This window comes from Gnatocerus cornutus, unplaced genomic scaffold, assembly GCF_029298725.1.
Source record: "Gnatocerus cornutus isolate USDA-ARS CGAHR unplaced genomic scaffold, icGnaCorn1.1 ctg00000063.1, whole genome shotgun sequence".
In the NCBI taxonomy this organism is placed as follows: domain Eukaryota; kingdom Metazoa; phylum Arthropoda; class Insecta; order Coleoptera; family Tenebrionidae; genus Gnatocerus; species Gnatocerus cornutus.
In genome coordinates this window covers 221298-245452 of record NW_028275408.1, presented here as the reverse complement: position 1 = coordinate 245452, position 24155 = coordinate 221298, and the positions used below count along the sequence as shown (strand labels likewise).

General features: G+C 32.9%; 1 protein-coding gene across 1 annotated transcript; it reads right to left on the bottom strand.

Moving 5' to 3' along the window:
* Positions 1-2128: 2128 nt before the first annotated feature.
* On the bottom strand, positions 2129-20602 carry LOC148165975 (uncharacterized). Its single transcript, XM_088049549.1, has 4 exons — positions 20514-20602; positions 16416-16777; positions 15577-16367; positions 2129-2541 (listed from the first exon to the last, which is right to left on the bottom strand). Exons 2-3 carry the CDS (start codon positions 16771-16773, stop codon positions 15586-15588), a joined length of 1140 nt encoding a protein of 379 aa, XP_087905675.1. The 5' UTR covers positions 16774-16777; positions 20514-20602; the 3' UTR covers positions 2129-2541; positions 15577-15585.
* Between the last annotated feature and the right edge of the window lie 3553 nt (positions 20603-24155).

Sequence of the window (24155 nt, the reverse complement as noted above, 5' to 3'; positions counted from 1 at the left end):
CCAAAATTAAGCAAAGGTTGAGTCAGTTTTATTCCCCCAGCGATCCAGCCGTCTAGGACACCTGTATACCTCGCAATTGAACCTATCAATTTTCAAAATGGCGAGGTTCTGATAGTGAATGGTGTTTTCTTATGATTTATCGTTCGTCTAATGTACGATTTTCTTGTTTGTTTCGTTTTATTTTGGCCAACATTTAAAACATTTTAATACCCTTTGGAGCTGTTTAATTTTTGTTCCAAGTAATGATTAGTAAAGATTAGTAAATCAGTTATTTAATTTGAGTAGACGTGAAAGATGTTTGCGTTTCTGAATAACCAATTGCGTTTGTGCTATATTTATTGTATTCTCGATATTTCAAAATGCGTCGAGACATTATTTACTCATATGGCCGGTTTTTCAATCGCTGATTAATTGTTAGTTAGTCTATAATTTGTAATTAACGAAATTTGTCAGTTTTTAAAGTGTCATTTAATCAAAAAGTTTATGTTAACGTGCAGATTACTTAATCATTGAAATATCTAATAATTAACTTCCAATTTTCTAATGTTAAAAAAAAGTTGAAAACATCAATCTGAATCTTCATTATGTGGTATTAAGATATAAACGCATACAGCAGTGACGAAGAGGTTCGTAGACCTAAAACTGTAAAAAATTTCTTTTCATTTATTAGCAGCTTTTGTTCTAAAATTTTTATCCTAAGTTCGTGTTCTTCTAAGAATTTTTCTCGCTGTAACTTCACAAAATTTAATTTTTCTTCTACAAGTATATGCCCAAGGCCAATATATTTTTTGGTACCACTTGTTTTAACAATTTTTCTACATGTAATCATGTTAATTAAAGATTTAAGAATTTGTGTTGGAGTAACTTTTACTTTGGAGTTTTTTGGTCACAGGTTCTCTCAAATTTCTTGTTGCATATGAACTCCAGTTTGTTTCAGAAGATGGCTCATCATTTGATGTACTGGGTCCTCCACCTGATTGATTAAATTAATTATAATCATTATAAAGTAAATGTATTTACTTTTTTATCATTTGAGTCGAGAATTGTAATCTTCAACGTCAACAGCACCAGAAACCGTGTCTATAACTGCTGGTTTTGTGATCAGATCGATCAGAGACTCTCTTCTTAAAGCAACTTCTAAAAAGTGTGCGTTAAAATAGCAGACAAACAAATTTAAATTATTTACCATTGGTGTTATTTGAGTCGCTGTCGTAATTATTACATAAACCTTCAATCTGTTCGCCCAACATTTCTTTGATTGCCTTAACTACCACAGTTAGTGTAACTTCTTCAGAATTTCCACCACCTGTTTTTAAAAAAATTTTGTTTGTTATGGGCGCATTTTTGTTTCGTCGTTCGCTTTAGGTTCGCATATTTTTCTTTTAGCCCTTCACATTATGAAAATAACTTTTGCCACTGCGGCAGTTAAATTCTCTTTCAATTTTCTTCCATACGTGTCCTTTTTCTTTCCAGACTTTTTACACTCAATAATATTTTTATTTTGGTCTACTAATGCAGCTAGCAGTGTTTCCTCTTCTACAGTAAAGTTGGTGGATCGTTTGCTAGGCTTTTCCATCGCACAGGAACACTTTTCCGTTTCACTTTTAATAAAATGTTGAAGCAACTTTTGTTTGACAATGTCAAATGTTTGATGCAACTTCACAGCTATACACGGTTGTACCAACTTAACGACTTTTTGATTAATTGAGAATCGGCTAATTAAGAATTAAAAAATCATTGAAAAATGCCATTTTCGATATCCAAACGTTAACTTTTGGTTAATCAAAAATTGTCAGTTACGTGATCAGCTAATTAATCAGTAATTGAAAAAACGGCTCTTAATGAAATTTTGAAATCAAACAATTGGAGCTATTTTATACAAATAAAGACGGCGTTTTTTGAATGTTCTAGAATCGCGGTTTCTAAAATGTAAACCACCGAGTAATCCGGCAACATCTCAATATCTACCAAAAATTAATAAATAATTGTGGAAACAAGACGATCACTCAATTTATTAGCAATCTTCACCTAGAAATTTCCACTTAAACCTTAGGCAAATTGGTTATTTACATAGGTAAGTGTTTCTGCTTGCCAAGTAACACAGCTGTACACTATAAAAACACTCAATAGTAAGTTTTCGTGACACTTTAATTCAAAATGAACCGAAAATACAAATATAAAATCAAAAAATAAAATAACAAACATAAAGATCAACAGAATGCAACATTAACTCGTAGTTCAGTTGTCGCGACGTAGCGAAAAAATCACTGCATTTCTATTGGCGGGGACTACAATATTGTGGAAAGCCGCCTCTTTAGACAGAAATATCATGTTGGGAGAATGACACAGTGGTCAACACGTTTCCTTCGGATATCTAGAAACATTTATGGGCTCTCGTCCTGCAGGTTTGGTAGAGAGATTTGAGACAGACGCTGCATGGAGTGATCTTGAGCTAAACGATTGATCGTTTTCTATGAGATGGTGCTAGGGCATATCTCGTCTTCAGAGTCCGATATTCACAACAACGGTTGTTATCCATATCTGAAAAATAAGAAGTGAAATTAATGAGCGTAATTTGAGATAGATTCAGGATTCAATGTCAAGTAATAAAATAAGCACTTTTACACATTTTATTAGAGAACTAGGTGGCCCTCGGAATTCTGTAGATCTCTTTTTTCGTGAACCTCGCTTTTCCGTGGCGTTGGATTTTAATTTGAGATTGTTTATTTGACATATGTACTATGAAACAAAGATGGCCTCGGAAAAATTAGGTTTACAAAAAACCGAGTTCTAAAGAATTCCGATGGCCACCTAGTTAATTGCATTTTGTCATTTAACATTTAACAAAGAAAGTGTTAAGATAACTTCATATTTTGTGGTTTTCGTTTTTTGAAACTCTGATAGAAATAAGTACGCATGGCAAAATGTAGATTTTCCTGAAAATTTTAGAATCAAAAAAAGAATAAAAGGTTTTAAGGTTTTTAAACCAACGCGCTTCGCTATTAAAAATTTAACCGTACTACGCAGAAAATTCATAAATCAGACAGGCTTCGTCTTTCGTGGTTTCTGAGTCTATTGCAAATTCTATTACTCATACAAGAAAAGAAGAAAAAATATAAGACACGTCCCTCATTTGGGCACCACGTCATAGCAAGAAAAAAATATACAACAGAATCTCGCAAATTTATATAAATTGGAGAGTTTCTATGAATACAGGCGATTTCTGAGTTGGTGTCCTCTAAGCCATAAAATGAGGCTGTTGTAAATCAGTAATAATCATCTCCTAATTACCCAATTTACGATTTTCTTTTGTGAATGTGATGCGGTACGACTCTCGATCTTTGTTCAAAACATCTGATGACAGGGGTGGAAAAGGAAAACAACAAACCATCGACAATAGAGCAGCAGTTACATAACTGGTCCAAAAAAGATTATAAAGAATAACATAGTTCGCTCTCTTACTAAATTTCTATTTAATCAAAGAAATAAAAAAAAATATAAATAAATAGAATATTGACGTAGCCCGTGATGTTAACGGAGATAGATGATTGAAGTTAGAAAATTTGTCTAATCTTTTACGGTCGCTTTTGCGTTTGAGAAGCTCTGGTACCTGTCATAGGTCCCAACCATGTTATGACTTAACAGAAATCGCCTGTAAATTCGTTAAATCGCAAATAAACATTGCATTTCAATATTCTCGATAATAAAAATTATTATACACTTTCGAGATTTTCGCTGTCATATTTAAAATGGACATACAGAAAAATGGTCGAGTCAAAAAATTTTAGAACATTTTGAGATGTGAGCAATAATTATAAATGGGTTACAGTAATTTATATTTTGGGATCCATTGTTTGGAAACGACCTGTTTGTTTAAGTTTATTCATTTATAAATTGGTATTGACCAGGGGCTGAGTTCACCTGATTTTGTCGCTGATTGTCTTGTGATTTTGTCTAACTTCCCCTGATTTCCGTGTGATTTCGTCTAACTTTCCCTGATTTTTTTTTGATGTCGCGTCTAACTCCTGATTTTCTATTGATTTCTTAATGATTTTCCCATATTGTCTGTCTGGTGATTTCTTATTGATAAGATGACTTGTCAAAAATGGCACACACTTAACTGCCTTTTATTTTCTCGCTAATTTCCCCTGATTTCCTTTTGATTTCGCCTAACTTCCCTGATTTCCTTGTGATTTCGTCTGACAATCCCTGGTTTCCTATTGAATGCCCCTGATGTTCTAATAATTTTCCATCGATTTCGTCTAACTGTCTTTGTTTTTTTGTATTTCGTCAAAGCTTCCCTGATTTCGTAATGAATTCCTCTGATTCATAGTGATTTCCTAAGACTAACACACTGATTTTTCAGGAAGATTAATCCTAGAAGTTAATATTTTTCAAAAATGGCATACGACAAACTTCCCTTGATTTCCTTGTGTTTTCGATTAACATTCTCGGATTTTCTTGTAATTTCGTCCAAATTCTCCTGATTTTCTTGGGATTTCGTCTAATTTTCCCTGACTTCCTAGTGATTTCCTATGATTTTCTAATGATTGGCCCCCGATGTTCTAATATTTTCTCCTGATTTTTAGTGATTTCCTCTAACTGCCCCTGATTTTCGAGTGATTCTCGAATATTGATAAGCAGACCCGCTGCTTGCAAAAAAGGTTATTTGCGGTTTTTTTTGAATTCATGCAATCACACAATAGATTCTCAATTTAAGAAGAAAAAATGCTGTTGATAATTTTTTATGGAATTCTCCAGTTACCTTTCAAAACATTCTTTTTTTACCGAAATAGGGACCTAAAAAACTCATATAGCTCACTCAAAGCGAATACTTGTATCCGAAACATGCGTGAAAAATCGTATTTTTTTGTAAATTGAGAGTACGGATCCGTAATTAATTAATGTCAGATTTTGTTTTCTTCACAGCTCGGACTGATTTTAATAAGTGCCGTTTCTCTCGAGGAAAACAATATTTTATGTATTTAAACATTGTTTAATTATAGACGTACTTTTTGGGGTATTTAAGGTTCTGTTTTTTTTTGTTAGATTAAAATAAAACGATTATCAGGATGTCCGGTCCCATTGTTCAGAGATTTCGCATTCTTCATTCCTTGTGAATTTATTGTTTTCTTCGAATTCATATTTATTTATCGGTTCATTTATACAACGAAAATTTATTGGATCAATTCTTGGTGATGTTGACAAATTTGTGATGATGGGATTCGGGTACCAAATAATCGAAGTCAAATTGCGGGGAAGTTCTATTCACACTTTCTTTACACATTGACAATACATTGATGGTGAGGACGATGACTCTTACTGACTATACATTTTATGGCAACTATTTATAACAAACCAATTCAGTTGTATCAGCAGATTTACCTGCAATAACCATTACCATATATGGAAGTATTTCGCTAAAGGTAATGGGTATTGAACTCATTACTCAATTGCGTTCTCAGCAATTGGTAGAGGTAACTGTCCGCTTTGTTGGACTTTAAACAATAGTTTAAATAAGCAAATTTAACATAATAAAATATTTTACCATTACACCTCCCCCGCAAGAGGAAAAAAAAAAATACAATTTACAATTTTTTTTTTTTTATATATAACTTAACATTACCTAACCCCATCTAAATTGTTCTTAAACTACTTTACAATTTTAATTATTAATTTATACAATCTAACATTATGTACTTAACATTTTACTTAAAATATGGCTTACACTGGTTTTTATGTACAATTATTTCCTTATCATTTAAACTTATAACTACATTTGGCGTATTTTCTTTAATTACACAATAAGGTCCTTTAAATAAATGTTGCATCTTATTTTGCACATTATTTTTTACTAAAACTAAATCACCTGTCTTATAACTAATTAATTTAGAAGTATGCTGATCGTATATTTCTTTACGTTTAATCTTTGCATTAACTAATTTTTGACTTGCGTCATGCCATGCTTCTTGCAACCTAAATTTGAGTTCTAAGGGGTAATTATCAAATGTGTATAAAGGATCTACTTTTGCATTGATATTAGACGGTAACCTTGCTATTTGACCAAACACTAACTCATACGGTGTATACTGAGTAGTTGTATGAACCGTTGTATTATAAGCAAAACACCAAAAAGGTAACCAAGTGCTCCAAGCATTCGGGTGATGAGCTACTTGCACTCTCAAATATGCACCCAAATGTTTATGATTATTTTCTAAAGCACCTATGGTCTGATGATGATATGCGGTAGACTTTAGTTGTTTGATGTTTAAAATCTTACACGATTCTGAAAAAATTAAGGATAGAAATTCAGTTCCTTGGTCGGTTACAACTTCTGCTGGTATTCCATATCTTAGAATGAAATTATCCACAAAAAAACGAGCTACAGTTATTGCTTCTTTGTTTGGTAAAGGATAAGCTTCTACAAATTTAGACAAGTCGCATTGTATTGTAAGTATATATTTATTATCATTTATATCAGGATCTAATGGTCCCACTAAGTCTAAGAAAATTTTTTGGAAAGCTGACGATGCTGTTGACGTTATAGTTAAGGGTTCTACATGAGGTTTTGCATGTTTATACCGTTGACAGTCGTCGCATTTTTTCACAAACTTTTCGACATCTGTGTGAAGACCTATCCAAAAATAATATTTTTTAATGTTGTTATACATTCTGTTAATACCTGCATGTCCACCCGTCGGTAGCATGTGAAAATCATTTAAAATAAGTTGTCTTGTTGGTAAATCATTAATAGTATTTACGTTTCTTAAAATTGACAATTTTATAGAATTTTCATTAATTATTTTGGAAAACTTACATATTTCTTTAATAAATTTTTCTTTCATTGTACACCTATCGTCTCTTACGATAATTATTTCCGGAATTTTAAATCGTGTACATATATGTTGAAGATCTTTCAACGACGCTCGCAGAGCAGACGCGGAACAAGAACTCCACTCGAAGTAAATTATATGCAACGTTGCATCATATATAAATTGTTTGTTTGAGAACTCGTATTGTTTTCCATTTAGTAATTTTTTGTACATTTGCAAAATGGGTCGCAATTCGATTGAATCTTTTGGTCGTTTGAGAAGTTCCACGGTTCCAGGGTGATCAGTCCCGGTTACGTTTTCTTCTTTTGTCTGGTTTTGTGTTTGATTGTCTTTCAATTGTTTTGAACGTGCGCGGGTTAAAATATTTAGTGATTCGGTAACATTTTTTGACATTTCTCGTAAATCATTAATTTTAATTCTTGATAAAGCATCAGCCGTCACGTTTTCCTTTCCTTTGATATACTGAATTTCAAAGTCGTATTCTTCCAAAGTTAAGCGAAATTTAGTTAGTCGACTTGACGGATTTGCCATACCAAATAGATACACTAATGGCCTATGGTCAGTTTGTATAAGAAATTTTCGTCCATACAAATAAGGTCTAAAATGTTTTACGCTCCACACAATCGCTAAAAGTTCTTTTTCAATAGTACAGTAGTTTCGTTCTGCAGGATTTAAAGCTCTGCTTGCGTAAGCTACTGGTTTATCGTTCATATTTGATAGTACTGAGCCAATGGCATTACCCGAAGCATCAGTTTTAAGTATGAAGCAATTGTTTTCTGAAAAATCTGGATATTGAAGTATAGGAGGGTTTACTAAAGCTGATTTTAAAAGTTCAAAGGAGTTTTGACATTCTTTAGTCCATTTAAATTCAATAGATTTCCGTGTTAAATAATTTAGAGGTGCAGCAATATCTGCAAAATTTTGAATAAAATTTCTATAATAATTTGAGAAAGCAACGAATCTTTTTGTTTCCTGTGCATCTTTTGGTACTGGAAACTGCAACATAGTTTGAATTTTTTCCGGATCTGGAGACACACCTGAAGCTGAAATAACGTGTCCTAAATACAAAATTTCTTTCCTCAAAAAATTACATTTACTTGGATTCAATTTTAAATTTACTTCTCTTAATCTTTGCAATACTTGTACAAGATTTTTATTGTGGTTTGATAAACTGTTTCCGAATACAATTAAATCATCTAAATAAATGAAACATCTTTCGTAATTTAATCCAGACATTGCAATTGTCATTGCTCGAGAAAAAACATTTGGACTAACTTTCAATCCCATCGGTAATCTTGTCATTTGATATTGTCCTTTATTAGTAGTAAATGCAGTATAGGGACGACAAGAAGGTTCTAGTTCAACTTGATAGTATCCTTGAGATAAATCTAAATGTGAGAAATACATAGCTCCCGACAGAGAATCAAGAATTTCAGCTATGCATGGTAAAGGAAATTTATCTTCTTTTAATCGCGTATTTAGCATTCGATAATCAACCACTACTCTCCATTTACGTGTACCATTATTATCTGGTTTTTTAGGAACAACTAAAAGAGGTGCGGACCACGCGGATCTCGCTGGTTCAATAATTCCATTTTTTAACATTTTTTCAATTTGATTTTCAATTACTGATTTCTGAGTTTGAGGTAATCTATAAGGTTTCACGTACGTTGGTGTCGCATTATCTTCTACTTGTATCGCGTGTTTATAAACATTTGTTACAGTTAAAGGATCGTCTGGTAAATGAAACACGTCAGCAAATTTTGCTATAATATGATCTACTGCACGTTTTTCTTCTTTATTTAAATGGTCTATTTTAATTAATGCAAGAACTTGTTCTACACGATTTACTGATGTTACACTTTTATTTTCGAAGTTGCATATATGATAATCATTAATGTTCCCGATTTTTGGTTTGAAATTTGTTAATTTTACTTCTTTGTCTGAAATATTTAGTATTCGAACCGGAATATGTCCTAATTTTCCATCTCCAAGACTACCCGCTATGAAAACACCGTTTTCGATTTCTTCTGGTAGAATTAAACACTCACCCGTTGTTTCTGTTTGACAGTATCTAATTACTTCGCACCGTGGCGGAATTAATATATCTCTAGTACAATTTGATTCTATAGGTAGTATAATTTTTTCACCGTTTACATAAAAAGAGAATGTGAATTTTTCGTAGTCAATTGACGCTCGATGTTTTTCAAAGAAATCTGATCCTAGAATGCCGTGCATATTATTACTAAGTGCTGAGATAATCATAAAATCATGACGTATGCGCTTGTCATTAACCTTCAATGAAATGTACGCTGATCCACTTGACACTGTTGACCCAGATATCCCGCTAATTCTTATTTTGTTCTGTGAATTAATTGTTTGATTTTTACTTAAAAATTTTGAGAAAAAAACACTTATAGAAGCACCTGTATCTAATAGTAATAAAATTTCTTGACAATTGTATATCATTCGAATAAAATTTAGACTGTTTAAATTAAAAATAACCTGATCTTTACTGATTTGGGGCCCGAAAAAACGTTTTTTCTTGATTTACGTTTTGGAATGTTTCACTTGTATCGGTACTTGATGCTGTAAATATTTGTGATCGTATGTTTCCACGATTATTTTCACTATTATTATTTCGATATGAATTTCCACCTTGTTGATTGAAATTTTTGTACCCGTTTCCCGATTGTTGATTACTTGAAGTGTCATTTCCGCGTTTAAAATTCTTTGACTGTTGACCACCAAAATTATTCTATTTATAGTGATTATTTCCTGATTGTTGCCTGTTAAAATTTTCGCGTTTATAATTATTATTTCCGGACTGTGAATAATTATTATAATATCGTTGCGAATTATTAGGATTTGAACGGTAGTTTTGCGATGAAAATCTGTTAAATTGTTTTTTAGCGTTTTTATAATGGAACACCGACTCGGTTGTATGATCAAGAACGGTTTCTTCCTTAGCCGCCGCTATCGCATCTTTCAATGAGTCATATTTTCGCGCTTTTATGATAGTGCGTAGCTCACCATTTCGAATACCTCGTGCAAAAACGTCTATAGCTACCTTTTCGTTTTCTCGACGGAACGTTTCCTTTTCGTTCATATTATCTCCCGCTTGTGTCAGTGTTAAATTTGACATTAACTCAGCAATTTTTTCACCAAATTGTTCAATTGATTTATTCCCTTGTTTTGTGGTTTGTAGTTGAGCTGCTAGTGCTGCAGCGGATTGCTTTGGTAAAAAGTTTTTCCTAATATCTGCCAATAAAGACTCGACTGAATTATAATTTGAATTTAAATAAATTTTGTCTTTATGCAGTATACACGCTTTTAACACGTAATTTATAAGTAAAGGTTTGCTGGTGTTTTCTAAGGCTGGATTGTATAGCTCAATCCCTTGAATTAATCGATAGGTACTCTCTACTGTACCATCTAATTTAGGAAGCAAGCTTGACGCCGTTTTAAAACAAAATTTTTCAGTCATTTTGACGCTGTCTGAATTACAATTTGTACGATCAGTATCTTCTTGGCGTTGTGATAAAACAGTGACTATTTCTACAATTTTCCTGTCTATCCGTTCTACAAAATTTTTAACTAACACGTCTTCTTCTTTTGAGACCGATTTTTTCGCAAATTCAGTTACTAACCTTTCTCTATAGTCTTTACACCTTGCGATTTCTTGTAGCTTGCGTTCGGTGACGGACCTATCCTGACGCCTTGCTGTGTTGTCCTTTTTGAGATTTTCCAAAAATGTCCTTAGCTCAGTATTGAATTCCTCAAACTTGTCCAACAACATCACTTTGGCACCAACACATAGCTTTATTTTCTTCTTTTTAGGAGAATTACACTATCTTATTTAATTGCCCATATTTAAAACACCACTTCACTTACACTAACTATAGGTATAATCACTAACTTTATCTTTGTGTTTTAATTGTTGTCAATACTTGCTGTTGACTTCCTTAAGGCTTCTATTTCAAATTCACGCCTGATTTTCGTCCTCTCTGATTTCCTCCATTTCTTAATACCGTACCATATAAACCCAGCAATAATTAAAGCGAAAAAGACCACCATCATCCATTCGGTTCTGTTCAGTTTCATGCTCTCCTCCGCTTGGTTTTGTCCCATACCAGCTGCTTCAATGATAATTTGTTCCTTTTTAGACTGTCTGCTTCCACACATTTTTTCTTCCGGTTTCTATCTTCTTACGGTCTGTCCAAGGTTTGTTCCGTTGGCAGGATCGCCATGTGATGATGGGATTCGGGTACCAAATAATCGAAGTCAAATTGCGGGGAAGTTCACTTTCTTTACACATTGACAATACATTGATGGTGAGGACGATGACTCTTACTGACTATACATTTTATGGCAACTATTTATAACAAACCAATTCAGTTGTATCAGCAGATTTACCTGCAATAACCATTACCATATATGGAAGTATTTCGCTAAAGGTAATGGGTATTGAACTCATTACTCAATTGCGTTCTCAGCAATTGGTAGAGGTAACTGTCCGCTTTGTTGGACTTTAAACAATAGTTTAAATAAGCAAATTTAACATAATAAAATATTTTACCATTACAAATTATCAAAATTACAATTTATTCCCCAAACACCAAATTTGACAAAAAATGCTGACGCGCGTTTCGATAGCAATGCTATCATCATCAGAGCGATGATTAAAACAGTTTTATTTAACACAGTTTTAATCATCGCTCTGATGATGATAGCATTGCTATCGAAACGCGCGTCAGCATTTTTTGTCAAATTTGGTGTTTGGGGAATAAATTGTAATTTTGATAATTTGGTTCATTTATAGTGAACATTATTTTAACAAATCCTTATATACCTCCTCCTTATCTCTGCTTGAACAGTGACTTTAAGTCTTAATTGGAGTACTCACTACACAATAGTACCAAACTACCAAATAGCAGATTTTGTTATTGATGAAAAATATCGGTAAAATGAGCCACCCGACTATCCCTGTCTGATGGTCGGTTTTTTTCTGGTGAGAAAGGGTGTGAAGTGGATGTCGGTACTTATAAATACTCATAAATAACAAAACTCAAGTGCTGTGATGGTGTACTCCTTTTGTGTAATAAGTACGTTAATTAAATCATACACATTTGCATTTTTAGTCTCTCTAATATCTATTATGTACTGCTTTAGAACAATTAAATGTCGGCCGAGTCGTAAATGGTACTTACGTTTCGGGGTATTTATGATGAACGGTTCGTTTTTCTTTTTTTGTTAAACTACAATAAAACGACCATCAGGACTTCTTAATCCCTTGTTAATTTATTGTTTTAGTCAAATTCATATTTGTTTATCGCGACTATCGCTGTGTGATGGTCGTTTTTTTAATTGTGTGAAGGGGAATGGGGTGACGCCGATTTAGAACTAATAATTAAATTATGAAGAATATTTAATTTATATCATCAGAACAGAATAAGTTAGGATTTCGTTGTAGATATGATTTTTTTTGTAACTTCTCCTCGTACCAAAATCACACGCTTGCGATAAAATTTCCATCGGTAGCTTTTCGAGAAATATCCCAATATGCGAAAAATTAATGAAAAATCGTATTATTTCGAAACGCTATTGTTGTAGTAGGTTGGGAATGGATTAAAATTTAGAAAGTCGAAATTGATTACACGTTCGTTTCTTTGATTATGCTTTAAGTAATAAAGTCTTCGTCACCCGGAAGGGGCAGTTTGTTTAGATACCACTTCAGATCCCAAGAAGAGACGTAAAAAATACTGGTCATAACATTCGGGCAGTATTTGAAGCTCCGTTGTCAAGTTACAGTTGCAGCAGGTACCAAATAGTGATTTTATGGCTTAATTGCAGTACTCACTATACAAAAGCATTAAACGGGTAAATTAGCAGATTCTTAAATTTTCTTATCTTTTACATCTTTTGTGTAATGAGTTCCCGCAATTACGCCTAACACACTTGCATTTTTTGTCTCTCTAATATCTACTGCCGCCGAACGATTAAAAATCGACCGAGTCGTAATAAAATTCGATACTCGTCGCGTTCATTTGATTTATCTGTTGTACTTTTGCATAAGTACCCCTAAAAAGAGCCTGTTAGATACTTGGTATTTATGCAAATTTTTTATGCAGAGTGTCAACAAATGTTTGTCCATCAAATGATGATCTGTGATTAAACAATTAATTCGCGCTTGTAAAGAGGAGTTCCGAAACATGCTTCCAGATTTTCAAGTGTAAGTTTCGCGCATACATACCGAAAACACACCTTGATGGTCAAAGAGATCCTGTATTAAAAATAAGCCGAACTCGATTAAAGAAATCAATCTCCGCGAATGTTTCCTTCGTTGCTCGGACCGATTTAAATAAGTGCCGAGACAAAAAAAACCGCTACCGTATATGTTGTGTATACAAAAAATCAGGCCCTTTTCTGAAATGTTTATTGCATCTTTATAGTCTCTCTCGACTTAATGGTTATGGTTTTGTCCCCACGAACAGCATTTTGAAACATCTACCACGTCAGCAAAGCCGGACGAACGAAAACGATTTTTAAAAATTTATTTGTCGAAAACCAAACGGCCGAAAAGGACGAAAACCGGCCACTTTGTTAGTTTGGAAACTCGTCGATTTTTCTAGCGGGGCAAAAGGAGCGAGAATGGTACGGTTCGGGAGGAGATAATTTTGAAAGTACGTACACGGTCGAACTCGAACATCTCAACTTTTAGAGTGAGGGTTACCCTACACGTTTTAGTATAGAGTTAACAACAGTTTACTTTTCTGTACGGATGCTCAACTTCTAAATGCTAAAAAAAAAATTAATTTTAAAAAAGAGTACAACTATATTTTTATTTATTTATTATTTATTTATTTATGAACCGATTTTAAAAATTTAAAAAACAAATTAAATGGCTTTTAATTTACTATAAGCTGATGATTTTAGAATGTTTCTAAATGTCTTAGTATATTTTGGGCAATATTCAACTTTCTTATTTTAAATTGGGACCCATATTTTTTTTTCATAATTTGGAAGATATTAATTTTCTTGATTCAGAAATGTGTAAAATGTTTTACTTTTACAAAAAAATATCAAAATTGAAAAAAAATAGGCAGTAAAAGTTAATAAAATCTTGGTGCGTGGTGTCAAATAAGAGAATGCCGTTATTGTAATATCAAAACTAAACTAAACTAGGCTAAACTAGACTAAACACACTCACTACAGGTCTAACGGTCCGTTGCATTGCTAGTTTTTCATTTTCCATGTTCTAAGTCACTAACTACACTAATTTCCCAAAGCAAATAACATCAATGATCAACGTTAACTAATACAGCTCTCCAACCCATTTGTTGTTTTATTTCTCTCTTCCGTTTGTGTCGCTTTTGCCCGTTGCACTAAAGAACCGAGGTCCGTTTACTAAATTTTCTCTAGTAATTTTGTTTTTCTCAAACACAACGTAGGTCCTAACCATTTTTGACAATCACAGCCAAACTTTGGATTTTAAATTTCGCGGTCTTTTAGCACCATTTTCAAATACAGGGTGATTTTTTTAAAACGACAGGCGTTGTAGAATTTTTATTTATGAACCGATTTCAAAAATTTAAAAAACAAATTAAATGGTTTTTAATTTACTATAAACTGATGATTTTAAAATTTTTCTAAATGTCTTAGTATCTTTTGGGCGATACTCAACTTTCTTATTTTAAATTGACACCCATATTTTTTTTTTCATAATTTAGAAGATATTAATTTTCTTGATTCAGAAATGTGTAATATGTTCTACTTTTACAAAAAATATTTAAAAAAAAAATCAAAAATGAAAAAATTTAGGCAATAAAAGTTAATAAAATCTAGGTGCGTGGTGTCAAATAACACAATATCCAAATAACAAAAAGAACAAGTTTTCTTTCAACAAGATGGTGCTACACCTTACAATGCACAATGCATTTCTCGTAGGTGTCAATTGTGCAATGAAAAAAACGGGATGGCGTTTCAACAGTATTTTAATTAAATTAGGTAGTTGTTTTTTCTGATTTTTAATTATTATTGTCTTTTGTTATTAATAGTTTCAAAAAAAAAAATGCCGATCCTTTCTGTTATTTGCTGCTTTTTGACATTACAATACGGCATTCTTTTATTTGACACCATGCAATAGATTTTATTAACTTTTATTGCTTATTTTTTTTCAATTTTGATAATTTTTTAAAAAATATTTTTGGTAGAAGTAGAACATATTGCACATTTCTGAATCAAGAAAATTAATATCTTCCAAATTATGAAAAAAAAATATGGGTTCCAATTTAAAATAAGAAAGTTGAGTATCGCCCAAAAGATACTAAGACATTTAGAAAATTTTTAAAATCATCAGTTTATAGTAAATTAAAAACCATTTAATTTGTTTTTTAAATTTTTGAAATCGGTTCATAAATAAAAATTCTACAACGCCTGCCGTTTTAAAAAAATCACCCTGTATATGTTTTGTGTGCATGTTAATGTTTTTGGCGGGCCTTTTGGGTTATTACAGTATCCTTTGATTAATATTATTAAGAATCACCTGTAGAACATATTACGCATTTCTGAATCAAAAAAATTACTATCTTCCCAATCATGAAGAAAAAAAAAGGTCAAAATTTAAAATAAGACTAAGACATTTAGAAAAATTCTAAAATTATCAGCTTATATTAAATTAAAAGCCATTGAAGCCTGACGTTTTTTAAAAATCACCCTGTACAACGAAAGATTTTTTCCTTACCTCTTTACTCTATGGTTCGCATTCATGACAATCACACTTGAGAATATCGGGCTGCATCTTCTTCCCTCTTAGACCCGGATACGCTCGCGCAACATCTCTAAGAAAACGATCATATTGAGCGGTCAAGTCATCGGAGAGCTTGTTCAAAATGTTGTGCCTATACATCCACTCTCCGATATAACCATCGGCTAGCTCAAAATTGTTCAACGTTCCCAGCGTCTTCTCTAAATCTCTCCATGAACGTTCAAATTTGTTTGTCGAAACGCAAAATGCTTCTTCCATACCTTGTGGACGAGGACCGATAAATGTTTGCAGACATCTGGGATGAAACGTGTCTGCCGGTGCCCAAAATGGATCTTCATCCTCCGGTGGAATCACAAAATTTTCGCAGTGATTGACAGTCAAGTGGCCGGCAAATGCTTGCCCCACTACATCACGATATGCTGGGAATTCGTTTGAAAATATCACCGAGTCACAGTCGACAAATTGTTGCAGCAATGGCAAAAGCGTGTCGCTGTCACGGCTAGGCACCAATACGCCAAACCTCTGCTGAGTAGTACGTGAAATTCCCCCAAATAACCAGTTGTGTTTCCATTCTGTCAATTTTCCAACACGATATTTTCGTTTGAAGAGATGAGTTTCGTCGATCTCGACAATATCGTGATCACCGCCGATCGGGGTAAAGTCGTGCCACGCAATTTTTCTTGCCACGTCGCGACAGTAACCGTACCACGCGTTGATGGTGTCGCTGGAGCAATGAACAGTTTGGTTGCACACAACTTGAGTAAGGTCTGAAATTCCAGTTATTATTCGAATCGTTTAAGTGGCGAGCTTGGTACCTTGCAACCAGCAACATATTATCTTAAGGATCCTAGATCCACCGATGTCGTTCAACCGGGCTCGCTCGAGAAAGGTACCACTGAAGCGTGAGCGCTTGTGGCCATGAGGACAACAAAAGCGCCATCCGTCCCTCGCGTTGTCTGTGACCGTCGTCATCAAAACAGGAGGATTTCGATTACAAACGGGACAAGGTGGATTTTGGTGGGCTCGACTCGGTACCACTTTACAATGCTCAAATAGTTTCATTGCTTGACTGTTGGCGTCCTGGCGGTTCCTGCCAGGGTGTCTGTCTCTTCCGCAGAACCACCCGAGAGAAGCAAGATTGATGCCGTCTTCATAGAGGGCGAACAAATCCATTTTGCTGTTTAGACATTATCAATGCATTATTAATTTAATTTGCTTCTTAATATCTAATAACAGTTGTGGGGGTCGATTGCCAAAAATTGAAAGAATTTAGAAATCTATGTCGTTGCAAAGAAAATTAATGAAAATTTCGGAATTTTAAGTTAAATGGTCTTCAAGAATGCTCGGATTTCGTTGCAAAAATTCTAAGATCCTGCACTTCTTAAAATCCATAAAACTTGTTTGATTTAACATAAAAATTTTTGGTTTTTCTGGTTTTGTCATTGAAAAAGAGGCAAGCACTAATAGGGAATAATAATTTCACAGACTGAATCACCTTTATGTTGACGATGACATGGTGCAAAAATGTTAACTTTTTTTTCAATTTTCTTTGTTGTAAATCTATTTACAAAATATAAAATGGATCGAATTTTTAATCTGACCATAACACCTGTCAGCAACAGTATTGCCAAACTGAACGCCGTTTTTGTCGTGTTGTTCTAACAGCATGAGAAGTGCACTCGTGTTTTACAACTTAAACTAGAATCTTAAAATAAAACCTAGAAAAATAATGTTATTGATAGAATTTTTTTTTGGAAAAATGGGCCACACAAGGTTGAGGACGAGAGCAGTGATTCCACTCCAATTACAGCCCAATTACATTCTCTTAATTGGAGCCCGTTGGGTAAAACTCTATGCAACGAATATATGGACATAGAATTGAAAATAATGTGTTATTCTAAAATTTAATGAGATAGGCTCGTTTGTTGGATAAATATTGACATGCGCCTGCACAAAACAATGGATTTAGTTTCACAAAATAAACTCAGTTTAAAATTTATGAAAAAAATTAAAGACGCCTCTACGTTTCAACGTTATGATCGCTGTATGATAAATTACGGAATAAAAACCACAAAAATTAAGGTTTTTCACATTCACATTCACATTTGATTAAAAACTATCAGTTCTTATCTGGTATCGGTTATGCTAAGTCGTCATTTTAGATTTTAAGAAAATTCTGTTCAGTATATGAGGAAAAGATGCTGTTTTATCAAGTTAGTGTTTAAATTTATAACACAACAATTCGTAATGATTTTGAAAACTAACTTGATAAAACAGATTTGATCTTCAACGGTCAAAAAGTGCGCCCCTCTGTAACTCTATAGAAACAGTTGAAGTGACCGGTTTTCGCCTTTTTTTCGACAGCGAAAGAGTAGAAAGTTCCATAGGCGGCGCGACAGAATTAAAATATGAGGTTTCTTGAGGCAATTCTCATGCTGAAATTTCGCTTTATTATCAATAGAAGCACGACTTATTTACAAGTGAATGTGTACCATAAAGAAAAGTCTCAAAAAACCGGAATGATAAACTTATTATCCTGTTTAACAGCGGTGTAACAAGAGTCGCTCATGTGCACGATAAATGTCGTTGTCGGCGATGTCAGTTGTCAAAATCAAAAATTATTAAACGCACGTCTAGCGTTCGTAACCACCGACTTTAATAAGTTTGAAACTAACGAATGAAAGTAAATTTATTGACAGTTTAGATGTTTTTTTTTACTTTTGTTTTTATAAATGAGTTCATGTAAAAATTTCTATTTTATTCTGATTCGTTGGCTTACAGGGCTTTCCACAAAAAGACTTACTTCTACTCTTAATGATATAATTTTCTATTTTTCACATTGTTTCAAACACAATTTGCATAAGAATAGAGCAAATAAAAACAGATTTTTTTTTTCAGATAGGGGAAAAAATGCGTTTTTTTTCTCCAATGTTTGTGTGGCTTCTGGACTCTGAAATCTTATTCGTAGAAATGTTGGCATGTCCGTTAACGTTTGACGTTCCATTGAATTTTCATATAATTCGTTGGTTCTGATATCCCATTTTTGGTTGTTACATGAATTTTTATAATTGGATCCTAAGAGTCAGTGTCGATAACCAAGTAACTTGATCGATTCTAAACATTCTTTTATTGTGTCATAGAAAGTTTTCAACTTTTCTGCAAATTCGTGGTTCAACACCCAAAGATCTATTATCTTATCCAATAATTTGGCTAGAGCTGATTTGGAAGTGCTGAATGGTCTTGCTTACTTCCCGTCTTACATTGGGTTTAAGGTTCTGTCTGCATTTTCTCCCCGTTCGTGAGCGTCGTATTTGTGTTATAATGGCTTTGGTGAATTTAATTGCTTGGTAGTTTGACGTTTGGCCATTAGACTGACTACTTATGGCACGAATCTACACGAAATCATAAAAATTGCTAAAACATGCTAAACGACGGTTACTCGCTGATTCTCGCTGTTTTCGCAAAGAAGAGCTCGAAATTTACAAAACCACCAGTTTTTATCAAGATTCAACGGCTGAATAGCGAGAAAACAGCAGACATCTGCACGAAATCATCAAAATTCTTAGAGAAATCCGCTTATTTCGATGCTAAACGACGATTTCTCGCTGATTCTCGTTGTTTTCTGGCTTGAGTTCGCAAAGAGGAGCTTGAAATCTACAAAACCACCAATTTTTATCTAGATTCAACGGCTGAAAGTTTTTCAGAAACGTTTGTATGTATTTACGTCTGATTTCAAGAAATCGATTTTTCAATAATATTCATCAGTGAATTTGCTTTCGTATTACAGCTATGTTGAAAACAATTTGAATTTCCACAAAAAACTCAAAAATCGCTAATAATTATATCTTTATGAGTCACGACGCTAAAATAAGGGTGCCAAAAATTGTTATTTTCGTACCAAAGCTAAAAGTGTTTCTTTGTTGGCTGAGCCTTATTTTAGACAAGGCGAGAGCAAAATGGCACTTTTGGGAGTAATAAACACAAGATTTTTTAGGCGATTTACAAGTTATATAATGTTTATTCATGATTTATTTAATCATTTATAACAATAATAATAATTGCAATTATTAATGGAGCCTTCAGAAAAGTATACATATTTGCTTTATTTACATTTGTAATTTCGGTCATTTTTCGTCCGCATTTGAGTTTTTCTTTTCTCCCAACGTCACAAAAGTCACTATTTTTCAGTCGTTTTTAGACAGTAAAGTAGGCAGTTTTGTTATATATTATAAATATTCTGGTGGCAAACAGCGAAATTGGAGAAAATATTTTTGCAAAATTTTTAAAACATGTTTTAAAAATTCACAAATAATTTCACAATTCTAGTAACAATGCGCCAAATGAAGAGAAAAAAAAACAAACCGCTGATTTTGGAGGTTAGCAGGGAAACATTTTTCTCCATTAATTTTGTGACAATTTGTCTGTTAATTCTTGAATATCAGTTTGAAAAAAAAAATCTCAAATTTTTATTTTTATTTGTAAAAATTCAATTTGCGTTCACTCATTGTTGGTCGTGGAAATAAATCTAAGGTTTGGAGAAAAAGTGGCATTTGTTATTTGACCGAAAAGTGGCTTTGTTTCGCTACGCTTCGCCTTGCCACTGCAGTTTAATTGCTGGACAAAAAGTACCACTTTTCTGCCGTATAACAAAATCTAATATACATGTCAAAATATTACAATGAGACAGAAGTTAAAAACAAACTGCTAAAAGCAGCGCCATCTTATCGACAGTAATGTTTGCCATGTGAGGTCGATTCGACGCTGCACGCCGGCTTGAAGGTTAATAGAATGATCGAGCGTTCATCTCTATTTAAGTTGAGTTTTCCACCCGATAAATCGATAAATCTTATATTTGAGATCGAATTTAACCTCGTTCGAATGATAAAGCAATAGTAATTTTCATTTTTACTTACCACGATAGAAACGCAGTGGTCGGGAGCCGGTCTAGACTACTAAAGTGACTCCCTGTCGGTTTGTATTGTATCGAGGTCGTAAGTTTTTATGTTGTGTCTCGGCAAGACCGGTCCTGCATAAACGATTATATATTATCTGAATGCGCAGCGCACGAATTTGTTCGTTTGAAAATTGTATAAAACCGTAATTTAAATGGTTTGTTGTTTCGCAATAAACTTAGAAAGTTTGTTTAAAATAAGCTGAAAAATAGTTTATACAGGGTGATTTTAAAAAAACGGCACGCGCTGTAGAATTTTTATTTATGAACCGATTTCAAAAATTTAAAAAATAAATTAAATAGTTTTTAATTTATTATAAATTGATGATTTTAGAATTTTTCTAAATATCTTAGGATCGTTTGGGCGATATTCAACTTTCTTATTTTAAATTGGCACCCATACTTTTTTTTTCATAATTTGGAAGATATGAATTTTCTTGATACAGAAGTGTATAATATGTTCTACTTTTACAAAAAATATTAAAAAAAAAATATTAAAAATAAAAAAAAACTTGCAATAAAAGTTAATAAGTAAAAATGGTTGCGAAGAATAACGGGATTTGCCCTCTACTCAAATTATCATTTAATTGAATAAATTAAATTAATAATAAGGAAATAGATATTGAAGTATTCCTGATGTTATGGGGGATGATTGAACTTCCAAATTTATTTATTTCGAATTTGAAAAAAGTCATTTTTTTTCCCTCTGGACTTATTTTCCAAATCTAGTTCGGTCGAAATCTCGCTTATTTTTGAAGCAAACTTGCGTTATTTGGTATTTCGCGCAGATTCTAAAACTGGGCTCAAAATCGACGTATAAAATAAAAAAAATAATTAACCGAGTCAATACCGTTTACCATCGTTCTTGCGTTTTTTTACACAAGAATAAAATCCTAACTCAATTTTTTTATTTATGGTTTTTGAGACTTTTGTTTTTTGATTTTTGAACTGGACAAATTTGAGATCGATCGGACAAATATTTTACTAGTTTTGGCCCAAAAACAAAAAATTGAAAAATTTTTATGGATTAAGTCGAAAATCGCCCATCGAATTTTGGGCATTTAAGACCTTTTTGGAAAGGAAAATGAGCCGAGAAAAGCGATGGCGCAAAGTATTGCTCAATATCTGTAATAGTTTCCAAGATATACAATAGGTGAAGTGAATATTTTTAGCTATTTTTACATAATAATAATAGCCATTTGTGTACCGAGGCCAAAAACTGATTCTTTTTTGGCCGAGCCTTTTTTTAATAGCCGAGGCGCTAGCCAGAAAGAAGGCGGGGGCAAAATGGCACTTTTTGGCCGTGATACACACAAGATTTTTTAGGCGACATCATTAAATTTACAAGTTAATTAATTTTTATTTATGATTTATTGATTTCATCGATTATAGCATCTGAATAATTGTAAATATTTATAAATCCTTCAAAAAAGTTCATATTTTCTTTATTTACATTTGCAGTTTCGGCATGTGTAGCTTCACAATTTGCATGAATTCGGTTTGATGTGCTTTTTGATGTTGTTGCAGCAGCACTGCTAGACATGTTCATTTTCAATAATTCAACACGTCTTTATTGCACTTTATAGCAGTTTGTGGATTTGATTTTAACCAAAAAATTAAAAAATTGGTGGTAATGTCGGTATCTTGATGTAATAAGCAAAACTATGGATAGATGTCGCCTCTATAGATCGGCCAAAAATGATTGCGGCCAGAAAAGAGTTACTTTTAGGCCGCTTTTGAGGCCTAAAAATTCCATTTTTAGTATAAGTCGCATAAAAAATTCTTTGTACGTCAAAGTTATTTCATTTGTTTATTAAACATTAAACATCGTTTTATATACAGGGTGTTTTTAAGAGGCATGTATAAGAAGAATGTGGTAATTCCTTGTCACAAATTGAGCCTATTAAGAGTTTTAGTAAAAAAAAAATTACACAAAAATTTCAATGAATTTCAAAAACATTCTGTATATGATGGTTGTAGCGGTGATGCACAAAATTTTTATTTATGTAGTGGGAGAAAAATATGCCGTTTGATTTATTTTCAATTGATTTTCAATAAATTACACAAAATTAGTTAATTACAAAATTAACAATAAAAGACAAGAAACAAATATTAAAGAAATACCTTTCAAATACAAATATAGGAAACTACGAAGAATATCAATTCTCAAGATCAAGAACAAACAGTAAGATGAAACAAAAAAAGGAAAGAACATGGAAAAAAATTAAGAAGAAAATAGCAAAAACAATCTTCAGAACGATAAACACTATCTCTTCTGTCACATTAGTCCAAAGCGCGCCAGCCGTGTTTAACTCTCAACGTCTCAACAGAATTTGTACTGTTTTTACATGTTTTAATTGTTAAAATTCTTATAGCGAAGAAAAATTAAAAATTATTGCACTTAAACTTGAATACAAAAGTTACCATTAAAGAATTAATAATGATTTATTACACAGCTCAACAAAAAAAAAAATTTTTTTTGTTTCCCTTAATATCTGCGGATTTCTATGTTTTTAAGACCATAGTTTTCGAATATATTCTTGAAAGTACTGAATTGGCTCTGGTTTTTATGATTTTGGCGTATTTTATATTTGTAATAATTTTGACTTTGAGTTGGCTCTTCAGAACACGAATTATAATAAAGTGTTATTATTATGATAAAATTCGCTTTTATGCACGCCACGTGACCAACAAAAGTTGAATTGCTTCAAGATTTTCAGTAAATAGGGGCATACAAAATTTAAAAGACGTGCTTATAAAATGCCTATTTTTAAAGTTTAACATAAGTTTTATATTTTTTTTTCTTTTTCAACTTCTATGTACATTAATTAACCATTCAAACGAAACAATTTGTAATAATAATATACTTGCTATTTCTTTCTCAATTTTACAGATTTTTAGTAAAATATGAAAAGCAATATTAAAAAAAAATAGTTTATTACAATTGTTTTGATATTTGCTCAATTACAATGTTGCATTTTTGCACCTGTACATTAAGATTGGCTGCTTCAGTGTTTAGTTTCTTTCGCTTCATGTTAATCACCTGAAGCAGCTTTTCTTCTTTTTTGTTGAGCTCTTGCAGGGCCCTCTCTATGCTCTCCAGATGGTAGAGATGTTTTCGTTTCTCTCCCATCAGGCGCTTCCTGCAGCTTCGCATAGTTGTCGTGGTGGAGTCTTCTGCTTCCACCACAGCTTCTTCTTCTAGGGAGCTCTGAGACGTTGGCTCCTCGTATTTAGCAAAGTCATTCTTTAATAAGGCCAAATTTTTCCCCCTTGATGCGGTTGGGATCGGAGATTTGACAAGTTTTCTTAGGGGAGGTGGCCAATTTTCCAAAACCATTTATAGCTTCGTGAATTGTTGGCATAGAAGTATTCTAAACCACTCTTACATCAAGGGCAACAAAATCACTGTTGACCAGTGTTATTATTATTAACTTATTAGTCACTGTTTTTCTTAAACTACGTACCTACTTCATAAAGAAACGTAACTACCTAAATGGAAGATTAGGCAAGTTACTGAAATAACAAAACTTTTAACACTAAAAGAATATTTTATAATAAAAATATGGCAGATTCAATATACATACATACAGGATGTCCGGAA